This window comes from Scylla paramamosain, chromosome 3 (genome assembly GCF_035594125.1).
Source record: "Scylla paramamosain isolate STU-SP2022 chromosome 3, ASM3559412v1, whole genome shotgun sequence".
NCBI lineage: Eukaryota > Metazoa > Arthropoda > Malacostraca > Decapoda > Portunidae > Scylla > Scylla paramamosain.
In genome coordinates this window covers 5,183,383-5,196,828 of record NC_087153.1, presented here as the reverse complement: position 1 = coordinate 5,196,828, position 13,446 = coordinate 5,183,383, and the positions used below count along the sequence as shown (strand labels likewise).

Sequence of the window (13,446 nt, the reverse complement as noted above, 5' to 3'; positions counted from 1 at the left end):
AGCTGGCGAACTGGTTTTGACATAGCTGGAGAAATCTTTCACCGCCAGACAAATACCAAGAAATCTACTGGCAGGGAAGAAGTGTGAAATTTGATACACAAGTCACACAGGAAAGGCGTAAGCACCTATTGCATCACCATTTACTGTAATCTTCATCTTTAGAATGCAAGGAGGAAGGAGGCACCGCGGAGAGGGACACTGAGGTTGTGCCTATGGGCGCAGCGAGGTCATAAAAGGTCAGCTAGAAGGCATTTGTGATTCTTTGATAAAACAACAAACTTTGATAAGATAGGGAGGCACAAACAAATTATTTATTTATACACAACTTAATGAGGACCTTTGCATTGACGCAAGTTTTCTTCTTCTTCTTCTTTCTTTCTCTCTTTCTTTCTTCTTTCATTCTCTCTTTCTTTCTTTCTTTATCTTTTTTGGTGAGGATGATAAAATAACGTATCCAAGAATTACATTCATCAAATCACTGTTTTCATAAGCTACAAAAAAAAAAAAAAAACGGTTTCATCGTTGATTTTACATTTGATCTTCATGTAGTATGTTCACAGCTTTGTGCCCAAAACATTAAGTAATGTTTGATCTTATAACATAACCAATGAAAATACAGATGAATTTTCGGTTTCATCATTATCAGAGGCTAAGGTGGTATGAATTTGCTGTCCTGAATCCACATCATCATCATCACCAGCCTCTAAGCCAGCCTTCCCTTCCACAATTTCCACTCGCGAGCCTGTCCACTCCAGGCCGGCCCAGCAATAACTGCGCAGTCCTACGAGAGAGTGAGAAACATTATACATTCGTATGTAACTAACGCTTAAATATAAACAAATGAGCTATAGTTGTCTGGTTCTCACATCATTCTTGCCTCAGTCACGTGTCATCTATCCACCGTTGTTTTCTGGAAGCCTTTATCTTTTCTCTTCATACTGTGACTTACATCACAACCTTTTAACTCTCTCTCCTTATATTTTCTTTGGTGACGCCGCTCGTCGACCTGTCAGTCTTCTTTGTTCCTTACTTATGCGAAACCTATTGATAGGCTTTGTTCTAGTCCAGAGTCGCCGTCTTTACATATCATCAAACTTCTGTATGACCTTTGTTTTCGCTTCCAGGATGTCATGACTCGGCTTACCTATTAGCAGGTTTTTAAGAACTTACAGGAAGTGATGTCTCCCGGTACCTATCAGCAGGTTTCTAAAAACTGATAGACTTAAAAAAAAAAAAAAAGATAGGAAGAAATTGGTTCTCAAATATAGTTGTAGATGCATGGAATAGACTCAGTAATCAGGTTATTATTGCAGTCAGTGGAGAGCATTAAAACAAGATTACACAAATTTAGGTAGGTATGCTTTTGCACAGGGACTGCCACGTATAGGCCTGATGATTTCTTGTAGTTTCCTCTATGTTTTTTATGGAGAACCATGCCTGCTACTCTACATCTCTTTTCCTGTTTTATTTTTCCCTAGTAATGTCTATACCATTTATTTTCTCATAGAGTTGGAAAATGTTTATGCCGCTGTCTCTTTTGATGTGTGTAGATATGGCAGAGGCTGTGATGTTATGGCCTCGATGTGACAGTAATGCCTGCTGGAGGGTTACTAGGACTACAAGTTCAATGTTTAGCTTTGCTTGGAGAATGTGGAAACTTTGGGTAGGTAATGAGTCGCCTTAGTAAAAGACATGAGACGGGCAGCACATAAGTCCTCTTAGATTATACTGAAGAAAGGTTATGGGAGGCCAGAACATTCATTCTGTTTCTGTACCGCTCTAAGTAACACTGCATTAATGCCTATACACATATTCAACACAAATGAAAACAAAATGAATATATGACAGACTAGAAGGGAAGAAGTTGACACCTGACAAAATGTGTTGGTTTTGCATCAGAATATTCACCGCAGTATAGTAGGCAGAGGTGAAGGGTGGTCTGTGGTCACGCATCTTTATATGTAATCCGATAAAAGTGTTGACAGGAAGTGTTTTCAAGGAGGCCGAAGGAGTGTTAGGCGACTGGCTCTTTCCGGAGGCATGAGTGCCGCCTCCATTTTGAATCAGGTGCGGCTGGTGGCGGGGAAGGGAGAGGAGGAGAAGGAAGGGGAGGCGGGGTCGGATCACGGGGGTTAGGATGACACAGCCAAGTATGCATCTAGGCTTTCTCTAATAGGTGTAATGGATGTGAAAGAAGGTTGGTGCCTTAGTAGCAATATAGAATGAAGAAGTGTTTTTTTCTCTCTTTTTTTTCCTTTTTTTTTTTTTCTTTTAGGGAAAGGTAGGTGGTGAAGGGAACATGGTCTCAGAAATAAAATAAGTATGCCATTACCATATTCACTTCACTTACCCACACATGCCACAATGTCCAAAAAAGTCATTATTGTTTGGAGGTTCTTAGTGTTCTTAAACGCCAGTGTCTTCGTCGGAGCCCACGCCAGTGCCACAACCTCGCTTGTAAGTGCAAGTGACAGTCGGGTGTGGGTGTTGGAGATTTCCTTACACTCGGAATGACAGTAAACTTACATCTACGTAACACTTCTCTAGATCTGAAGTACTGACATATTCCCTCCTGATTTTTTTTTTATTTCAATAATTTGCGTAACACCTTTTACTGGTGTTCTCTAATTAACCACAAGGCTCTTCCGTATTAGTAACATACGTAAGGAAAAATTTCATAACATCTTCCTCTTAGTGGAGTTTTCAGTACTGTTCCTTCATTTCCTTAGTTGAAGTGGGTGTGTTGATGTTCCTTGCTCTCAAACAAGATTCTATACAGCCAGTCGTAATGAATGAATGATAAAGGACATGATCATTCTCTCTCTCTCTCTCTCTCTCTCTCTCTCTCTCTCTCTCTCTCTCTCTCTCTCTCTCTCTCTCTCTCTCTCTCTCTCTCTCTCTCTCTCTCTCTCTCTCTCTCTCATTGATCATATAGTTAGACTTCTAATGAGCGATTAAGATAAATAAAACTACAGTGCCTTCCTCTGGCTTCTCTTTGACACGGGACAAGTTGTCACGGAACGGCGCCAAACTTGCCAAAAGGACCTGCGCCCACCCACAAGTCAATACCAACCCGAGTGTTGTTCTTCCATCTTGACCACTTAATCAGGGAAGCCTGGGATGACCTGTCTCACTTCCAGGATGCCGAAAAGACAAGGAAAGTAAAGTCAACAAACAGTCAACACGATGATCATTGTCAGGGGTCTATGTATGTACAGGTGGAAAAACAAAACTTTAAGACCAGAAAACGTGCCTGTTGGAATTAGAATGAGTCAGTGACAAACTGGACAACTATACAAGGGAAAGTAGAATGCAAGCATTTTCTAAAAGTGAAAATGGTCAGACACCAGGAAATCCTTGTCTTGAATATTTGACTGTGGGGGTTCCGTGACATGGGTGACTTTTCGACCACATGTGTCAAATATGACACATAACTCTTGACCATAATTTTCATAATTTTCGATGCACACGTGACTTCGGCAACGAGAGATCATGAAATTTAAAATATATTAAATTTTGTAATCATAACCCATGATCATGATCTCTTGAGAGACATGTAACTTTTCGATCACAAAGCATCATCCTCTCTGAGATACATGGCTTATTTGTGACACAGGGGAACACATGGGCAGGGTATTTTGAGGTGTCGTTTAATCTAAAAGAGAATATGAAACCTTAGTTTGCTGCTTCTAGAATGGAGTAAGGGATGGATGGATTAAGAGAGTTGAATTATTCGTTAATGAAGGATAATGTACTAAAAGACAATATCCACTTCTCACTACTGAAGCATATCGTATTGGTCATCATCAAGTTTCCATGATATTTCTTGAATACTTATGTAGTAAATGATCCATCAAGAAGAGTGAGGTGATACGAGTATGTATCTAAATTATTTGGATCTCTCTCTCTCTCTCTCTCTCTCTCTCTCTCTCTCTCTCTCTCTGCCTATCTACCTACATACCCATTTCGTCATCATCACAGAAAATAATGCTACTTCACTATAACATCATCATCCATGTCCAACTTTCCTCACACTTTATTCACTGCTGGCCAAATGGAAACAACATCAATAGATGTGGACGTGATGTAATGAGGGTAGAGACTTCCTCTACTAATGCCAGTATAGTGCATGTAATGAAGTGAGGACCAGCACACGCGAGCTGGCCAATTGTTAGAAACTTAAATTAAATCTCTGCCTGACTTCTTGACTCTCCATGACAAGCTGACTAGACAGACTTAACTTACGTATCAGTGGTCTCTGTTGTCGTGTAATACGAGAAGAACAAAGTCACAAATCATGGCACATTACACCATTTTCATTCATACCGACTGCCACAAACACTACATGGGGGAAGACCCAGATAATTTTTCTTCGTCAGATGACCGCTTCAGATTTGTTAATAGCAACACAGCATCATCTTGTCTGTGATTGTCTGTGATTACAGCCTCGTACCTGTGTGCACCGTCACGCAAAGGTCAGCAAAAGTTAAAATAATCATGAAGTTCGTGTTGAATTTGTAATATTACACGCACACACATGCGAGACAGAGAGAGAGAGAGAGAGAGAGAGAGAGAGAGAGAGAGAGAGAGAGAGAGAGAGAGAGAGAGAGAGAGAGAGAGAGAGAGAGAGGTTTGTCTCAAACAATCTAGTAAATTTTCTTCCCGAGCATATATGGCCAGATCTGTGCCCTTAGAGAATGATAACCTTAGGAGAGAAGTATGTAGCTAATGAAGAAAGAATAATACATAAACACAATCTTTAAGAACAACACTCTTCTTGCTCAGGGAAAACAGTAAATTTACTTCACATTGGTCATATATTTGGCTGCCACGATTAAGGAAACATCCGCCACCAGTTATCAAGAAGCTTGCAACATGTGACTTTGCTGGTTCCGCACCAAAATGCCAATAGATTACTAAGAAACTGCCTCAGTAATACTTGCAGCAGAGGAGGTACAGTAGTCACATTGGGTTCTCTACATTGGCGGTGTTCAGACACTCCTTGCTTGTGACAAAAAGAGGTATAGTGTCACCTGATGTACATGGTTCTTTTTCAAGTCGCCGTCATCTTATCACGCAAACCAAGAAAAAGTAAGATCATAAAGGAAAAGAAACATAAGAATGAGGGAAATTTTAAGAAGTCAGTCGGCCGACACTTGACAGTCCCTGTGTGAAACATGCTTACTTTTAACTCTCCTATCACGCCTACACAGAAATTTATCTAATCTTCTTTTTCCTTTGTTGTTGAGGAGAAGCAGTAAAGACTAATTTTGTGTGATGCTCAGTTCCAGTGCTCTTTAGATGCTTATACATTTCTATCATACATTGCGGTTTGTACTATTTATCAATTTATTTATATATGTATAGTGTCACATGGTTGTCATTACACGAGACACTGAGGACCACACATTAAAGCACTGCTAGATGAACCAAATTAGGTTAATATTGCGTCTGTATACTGACATCTTAGAGGGCAGGGCAGGTTACAAGTAACACCAACTAGCGCCCTCAATAACAACAATACTCACACATTTCACATGAAATTAACGATTATTGTCAGAAATTGCATAAAATTTAGGTCAACTCACAAACAGCTTTTAAGGAAAACCTATAGAAGCGCACCTATTACTGACAATATTATCTTTTCCCATTGCAGTATTATATCGATTGTTACCTCCTGTGTCTTATGTCTTTACGATTCTTCTCTTAAAAAGAAAAAATCTGCTTATAGGTCAAGAATTGTTTGCTTCTGTTGTCATCTTGCATCATTATCATATTACTGGTCATTGTATTATAAAATAATATATCAGAAATTGAGACATATTTTCAGTCATTTATATGATGTCATTACAAGAGGATAAAAAGGCTACAAATGTTTTATATATTTATTAGTTTTTCCTTTGCACTGATATGTCGATTGATATTTTCAGTGACCTTGTCTCTATCAACATCCCGCCCTCATAAAAAAAAAAAAAGAATGCCTCCCATATAAGTCAAGATATCTTTGCTTCTTTGCTTCTTCGCTAGCAATCTTGATTTCTCGTTCTCCATCAGAGAAAACAAAACATACACGCCAGAAGTATAGCAAACTGTGTAGTACGGTTCATCGTTAGTTGAGTTAACATTAGAAGTCCCGAAGTAACATTAAGGTCAGCTGGCGCTGGTCAAACCTCATTTAGATTATCCTGCACAGTTCTGCCTCCTATATTTCAGGAAGGATGTAGGCCTGTTAGAATCAGTACAGAGGAAAATTACTAAAAAGATACAAGGCATGAAAAAGAGTTCGTTACGAAAGAAGATTGAAGCTAGCATTATATTCCTTAGAGAGGCATAGATTAAGAGCGGATCTGGTAGATGTCTTTTAGTTGTATAAAGGAGATCAGAGGATGAAAAAGATTTAGAAGCTATAGTTACCTCTGATATTCGTCAGAGAAAACAACACACAGAGGCCAGAAGTAAAGCAAACTGTGTTGTAGAATTAATCTTTTGGAGTGTTAAAAGCAAAGTCTTGAAGAAATATTAAGGTTATATTTGACACTTGTACCTTATCTAGATTGTGCTGTGCATGGCCCTCATATTACAGGATGGATATAAATTTATTATAATCAGTAAACATTAAAAAAGATGAGAAATATTTCCTTCGAAAGGAGATCGAAGCTTTCAAATCTACATTTCTTTCCTGGAGATGCGACGAATAAGAGATGATCTCATAAATGTTAAGTGATATGTAAGTATAACAAAGGTGACAAACAAAATCCTCAAGGTCGGTAATCAGGATAGGACAAGAAACAATGAATTCAAGCTTTTTATAGTTGAATTTCAGAAAAGAGATGGCAAGAAATTAGTTCTCAAATAGAGTAACGGGTTAATGGAATAGACTCGATGATTATGACATAATTTGTTAGTCATTAGGTTAGAGTCATTAGGTGGACTTAAAAGAAGATTAGGCATAATTATGGTGGGCATGATAGATGGAAACAGAAAGATATGTTACTGTACATACAAGGACCGCCAAGTGTAGGCCCGATTCCTTCTTGCACGTTCTTGTATTTTCTTATGTCATTATGTTCTTAAAACACTAAGTAGCAGCCGAACTTTAGACAATTGGCCTTCTCGTCTCGCAGGACAAACTTATAATTTTTTTTGTGCTCAACCCTGAAAGAAATACACGTATTTAAATGCACAGAATATTCGGCTCTACTTAGGATCACTTACAAACTTTTACGTGTCTGCAGAAATGCAGACATTGATTAAGTTCAGCTCTTTGTTAATCCGATATAGCGTTGCCGGCACAATACAGTGAGGAGGCTTGTAACAGTTATTTACAAGATAAATACAACTAAAGGATAAAGTAAAATATAATAATTAATTAAAAGGAATTAACGTCTAAGGAAAGCATATTATCAGTGTGAGGAAAGTTCCTTCACTTCAGTCTTCTTAATAATAGGTATAGCAATATTTTGCTGTTGAATTGAGCAAGATATTACCAAACTCATTATTTTGAAGATGAAGAAAAATATCATGATGGCGGGAAAGGCAAATTAACAAGATGAATAGAAGGAGAAAAGGGAAGAGGTGGAAAAAATACGTAGATAGAAAAAGAAAGATGATAGAAAAGAAAAATTGAAGAAATAGACAACTGAAGACAAGGATGATGATGAGAAATGGGGCAGGAGTAGGGAAAGGATAAATAGATGCAGAAGAATGAAAGGAACAGACATCTGAGCAGAAGAAAATATATGGAAAGATATGCTGTATATACTTATCAAAAAGATATATAGAAAAATACACTAAGAAAAGAGAGTTAGAATATGCGAAAAAGACGAAGGAAAGATATCGAAGATTAATCTAGAAAGAAAAAGAATATTAGATGAAGTCTTCTATACCAATTAGTCGTTTTACTGCAATAATCGTTCTTTGTTAATATCCAGACCACTGTGAAATTGTTTACTCGAAGGTAAAAATAGAGAATAGGAGGTTAATTATGTATTTTGTGGGCTATAGAACTATTTTTGAGACTAGTATACAAAAATAAGTTTATAGAAAGTTATATTCTACTGTAGATGATATTAGAGAGAACAACAGTAGGCAGTCTAAGTGTTAAAAAAGTATAAGGAACCTATTAAAAGTGCGTATACTAATCAGCACCTTAACCCTTTTCCTGCGATGCGATATGGAATTTTCTCTACATTAAAAACAATGTATGAAATCTTTATACAAGAAAGAGAGAACAGGATTAAGAGAACAAGTTTTGCAATTTCTAGCCAGTATAATGTTTAGAGGTGACTGTGGAACAGAAGGAAATGTCTCAGATTGGCTAGTGATTAAGGAAAAATGTATGAAATAGCACCTGCTCTGTTCATAACATCACTGCGCTTCACGATCCCTTACCATCACCATAGCCTGTATACAGTTAATCAGTCAGTCGGTAGTTGTAAATAGAGATAATGGAAGACCCCTGACCTTGCTGTTGCGAAGCCTAAATATAGTTAGTCAATCAGTCAGTAGTTATGAATAGAGATACTGGAAGACAACTCTGCCTTTCATTTTTCTTGGATGTGACCTTGTTGATGCAAAGCCTATATAGAGACAGTCAATTAATCATTAGTTGTAAATAGAGGTATTGGAAGACCCCTCTGTTTTTTTATATTCTTTGGTATGAGTAAGCATTCATCTGGATAAGTGAAACAACCTTTACATGTTTGAAATAGTATCCGATATCACCTAGAATGGATGTTTTATTGGATGTGGAACTCTCTCTCTCTCTCTCTCTCTCTCTCTCTCTCTCTCTCTCTCTCTCTCTCTCTCTCTCTCTCTCTCTCTCTCTCTCTCTCTCTCTCTCTCTCTCTCTCTCTCTCTCTCTCTCTCTCTCTCTCTCTCTCTCTCTCTCTTAGTCAAAGCAACAACAAATGAAACTCCTCCCTATCTTGTCTTCACTAATTTTGTCCTGTTACAATAAATAAATAGTAAAAAAATAAGAGAAATATTTTTCTATTTAGATTGCTCGATTCATAGTCCCGTATATCAATATTTATGTCGCTCCCATTTCCATGCAGATGTATTGCTTTTCATGCATACACAATATAAACATGGAAAAATAACACAGTTTCATACAGCGCATAATTGTGTATCAGTTTCTCCCCTTTTATTGTGTGTTTATATATATATATATATATATATATATATATATATATATATATATATATATATATATATATATATATATATATATATATATATATATATATATATATCTTCGCTGTCTCCGTTCTTGCTCCTGTTTGATCTCTTCTCTCTGTTTTAGTTCGAGATAGAGAGAGAGAGAGAGAGAGAGAGAGAGAGAGAGAGAGAGAGAGAGAGAGAGAGAGAGAGAGAGAGGTAACGAGGAAACAGTCAGTGACAAACAGATAGACAGATAGAGAAAGGTGAAAATAACCAAAACACGATATATCACAAACAAATAAAGCACCACACACACACACACACACACACACACACACACACACACACACACACACACACACACACACACACACACACACACACACAAGGACCCACTATTGTCAAATGTGCTCAGCGTCATGATTACAACAGATGCACGTGATTTCCGGCAAGCGAGTGCAATATGTCAACATTATTTGCCTCTTCACGTGTGCTCTCTCTCTCTCTCTCTCTCTCTCTCTCTCTCTCTCTCTCTCTCTCTCTCTCTCTCTCTCTCTCTCTCTCTCTCTCTCTCTCTCTCTCTCTCTCTCTCTCTCTCTCTCTCTCTCTCATCAGCTCTGCATGTCCTTTCTTCATTTGGTCAATTCATACATGCGGAGAACAATATTTCAGCCCCACAAGTTCACAGTGTTTCCTGCACACGCCAAGTCTCATTAGTTGTAATACTGTATTTGAGTATTACATTCGTGGACGCTGGGTTATTACTGCACCTTTTTTGTACTGCACTAGTGTGACGAAATGCTATGCAGCACAATGCAACACGAACTACACAGAACAGAGTAAGATAAAAGTAACTATGTTAGAATGAATAACAGCATAGCACCACTGGATACAACTGCACATAACACAACATAACACAACCCACAACAGCGCCTCTATATAATACAATACAACCTACACATAACATATAAAGCAAAAGGAACTATATTGAGATGAGTAACACAGCATAGCACATCTGAATAGAATGACACATAACACAACACAACACACCGTAAGACCACTCAGTACAACACAAGTACAAGGACACCACACCGCAGTATATATACTACACTGCACACTAAAAGAACACAATACAGCATTCCCGAAACACAGACTGATGCCTGCAGTCATTACGGAGATGGCAGGTACCATTAGCTGTGTGTGTGTGTGTGTGTGTGTGTGTGTGTGTGTGTGTGTGTGTGTGTGTGTGTGTGTGTGTGTCACCGCTACGGAACTATCATCACTTATTTGAAGAGCGAGAAAAAAACACTATTGTGAACGTTTTTGTTGTTTCAGTTGCATTCATAGCTACAGCGGCGATGAATATTGATGACTGCAAAGTAAACACGGAATTAAATCACGTAGAAAATGCAGTACGTTACCTCTGGCCAAACTAATTTGATTACACGTGAATAATTTGACTCGTGTAGCTGTACTTCACTGTTTACACTCCCAGGTACATTATTATTGTTGAAATTATGAATATTATTATTATTATTGTTATTATTATTATTATTATTATCATTATTATTATTATCATTACCATGTAGTAGTAGTAGCAGCAGTAGTACTTGTAGTAACAGTAGCAGTAGTAATAGTAGTAGTAGTAGTAGTAGTAGTAGTAGTAGTAGTAGTAGTAGCAGCAGTAGTAGTAGTAGTAGTAGTAGTAATAGTAGTAGTAGTAGTAGTTGTAGTAGTAGTAGTAGTAGTAGTGGTACTGTATAATAGTGCTAGCAGCAATAGCAGTAGAAGTTATAGTAACAGCAGCATGAGCAGTAGTAGGAAATACAAGGTAATAAGAAGTATCTAGGTCGAGCACAGAAAAAGAGAAGCCAGACGTCTGAGTTCACCTGCTGTTGTCCCTTCTGAAGGCGGCACTGCGGTGAAGAAAGTCATGCTGAGTGAAATAAAACATGCACAACTTGCCTTGCGGTGAAGGTGGTGGAGCGAAGGAGTGATAGGGAGGCGGCAGGAGAAGGAAGAGTTGGGGACGCAGCGGAGTGAGGGAGTAGCGAGGGCTGGGGCGAAGGGAGGGATGGTTCAGGGAGAGGTGGTGTCGGTGTGAGGAAGTTGTGTTGGGGGAAGGCGTCCCTATCTGCGCCTCCTCTTGTTGTGCCTCGAGTATCTGGCCATAAATGTCCCTATTGAGGTCCAGCTGCGAGTATTTTCCCGCCACTGAGCGCAGAATGGTTGACGGGATTACTGTGGTGATAACGAACAGGAGGAGGAGTTGCAGGAGAGAGGAGGAGGAGGAGGAGGAGGAGGAGGAGGAGGAGGAGGAGGAGGAGGAAGGGTAGTGATGATTTGATATTATGAGTATTTCCCTTTATTGCTCTCCTTCATGAAATTTGTACCACGCACCTGACCACTCCTGAAGTACCTGCGTGATATATGAACCTGCAATTCTCGTAAATGCATTAATGAATATTCGTGCAATTACGGCGTCCAGCGTGACAAACTACACGTTCATTAGGTGTAATACGTTTTGATTTATCCTCGTTGTCACTCTCTCTCTCTCTCTCTCTCTCTCTCTCTCTCTCTCTCTCTCTCTCTCTCTCTCTCTCTCTCTCTCTCTCTCTCTCTCTCTCTCTCTCTCTCTCTCTCTCTCTCTCTCTCTCTCGTGTGACTGATGAATGTTCACTGCACCCATCGACCATTAATAAGCAGTGATATGCGTTAATAAAATCAGTGCTTCATTTTCACTGACTTTCGTTACGAAAGTTATTGAAATTTTTTAATAGGTAATGAACATCCTATGTGGTGTTTCTCTCTCTCTCTCTCTCTCTCTCTCTCTCTCTCTCTCTCTCTCTCTCTCTCTCTCTCTCTCTCTCTCTCTCTCTCTCTCTCTCTCTCTCTCTCTCTCTCTCTCTCTCTCTCTCTCTCTTGTAATGAGAATGACAAGTGAATGTCTGTATATGTATTGCATCTGTGTATGTATGTAGGAGTATTTACTTTGTTCAGAGCTTGATATAAAGAAATCCATAATCGTGTGTGTGTGTGTGTGTGTGTGTGTGTGTGTGTGTGTGTGTGTGTGTGTGTGTGAATGAATTAATGAAAAAGAGTATACGAGGTGGTAATGGTGTGTGGTAGTGGTGGTGATTGTGGTGATGGAGTAGGTTGTGATGATGACTGTATCATTCGTTGTCTGTATTAATACTGGTAGTCCTGCTGGTGGTACTAGTGACAGTAATAATGACTGATGATTGCGCCAGGTTGGATGTTTGATGTTGTCTTCATAGCTACAAGTGTTACATAGAGTTACATGGGTACACAGGCCACAACAGATATTGCGTTTCTCACGAGGTGACCTGACCTAGGACTACTAAGAAGGTGATAGGAAAAGAAAAGGTTGGTGGCAGTGTTGGAACTGGTGATGGATGTGGCAGTGATGGTAATGGTGATGTGTGGTGGTCATGGTTGCAGAGATGATGGTGATGGCGGTGTTCGTTGTGGTAGTAATGGTGAGGGAAGTGGTGATGGTGTTGGTAATGTAAGTGGTTGTGATTACAGAGGTGGTGGGGGTTTAGATTGTTTTTGCAGCGACAGTGGTGTTGTTGACAGCGGTCGTGGTTGTGTAGATAACAATGAAGGTGATGATGTTTGTGGCGGAGGTGGTGATGGTGTTGGTGTTGGATGTGGTTGCATTAACAGTAATAATTGTGGTTATGGTGTTGTTTGTGATTGCAATAACCTCAGTACTGGTGGTGGTGGTGTTGGTTGTGATTGCAGTGACATTGGTAATGGTGGAGGAAGTGGTTGTACTTGCAGTGACATTGGTACTGATTGTGGTGGTGTAAGGTTGGAAATACGAGCAGTTGTGTTTTCAGTGATATTGACGGTAATGGTGTTGGTGGTAGTGCTTGCAGTGACAGTGACAGTGACAGAGGCGGTGGTAGTGGTGGTGTTGGTGGTGGCTGTGTTTATAATGACAGTGACGCTGGCGGTGGTGGTGGTAGTTGTGCTCACAGTGACAGTGACAGTGGTAGTGGTGGTGGTGGTAGTGTGGTGGTGGTGGTGGTGTGGGTCCACGCGACATCGATAATGTAGACCAGCTGGGGCCGTTGATTAGTGGCCTTGGCTCCACCAGGCACGCTAATTACCGCCGCATTAAACTGGCACACCCCACCAGCTACAGCCCGCACCTGTCTCCCTCCTCGCTGCTCCTGCCCCTCCCCCCACCCCCTCCCGCTACACGCAAAGGTCCGGAGCTTGGTGGATGGATGACTGGTTGGAAGGGTAAAGGTG

At 39.7% G+C, this 13,446-nt stretch overlaps 1 protein-coding gene across 1 annotated transcript; it reads left to right on the top strand.

Annotated features, from left to right (window-relative positions):
- Positions 1–12,574: 12,574 nt before the first annotated feature.
- LOC135088814 (loricrin-like) lies at positions 12,575–13,243 on the top strand. Its single transcript, XM_063983877.1, has one exon. It carries the CDS (start codon positions 12,575–12,577, stop codon positions 13,241–13,243), a length of 669 nt encoding a protein of 222 aa, XP_063839947.1.
- The last annotated feature ends 203 nt before the right edge of the window (positions 13,244–13,446 follow it).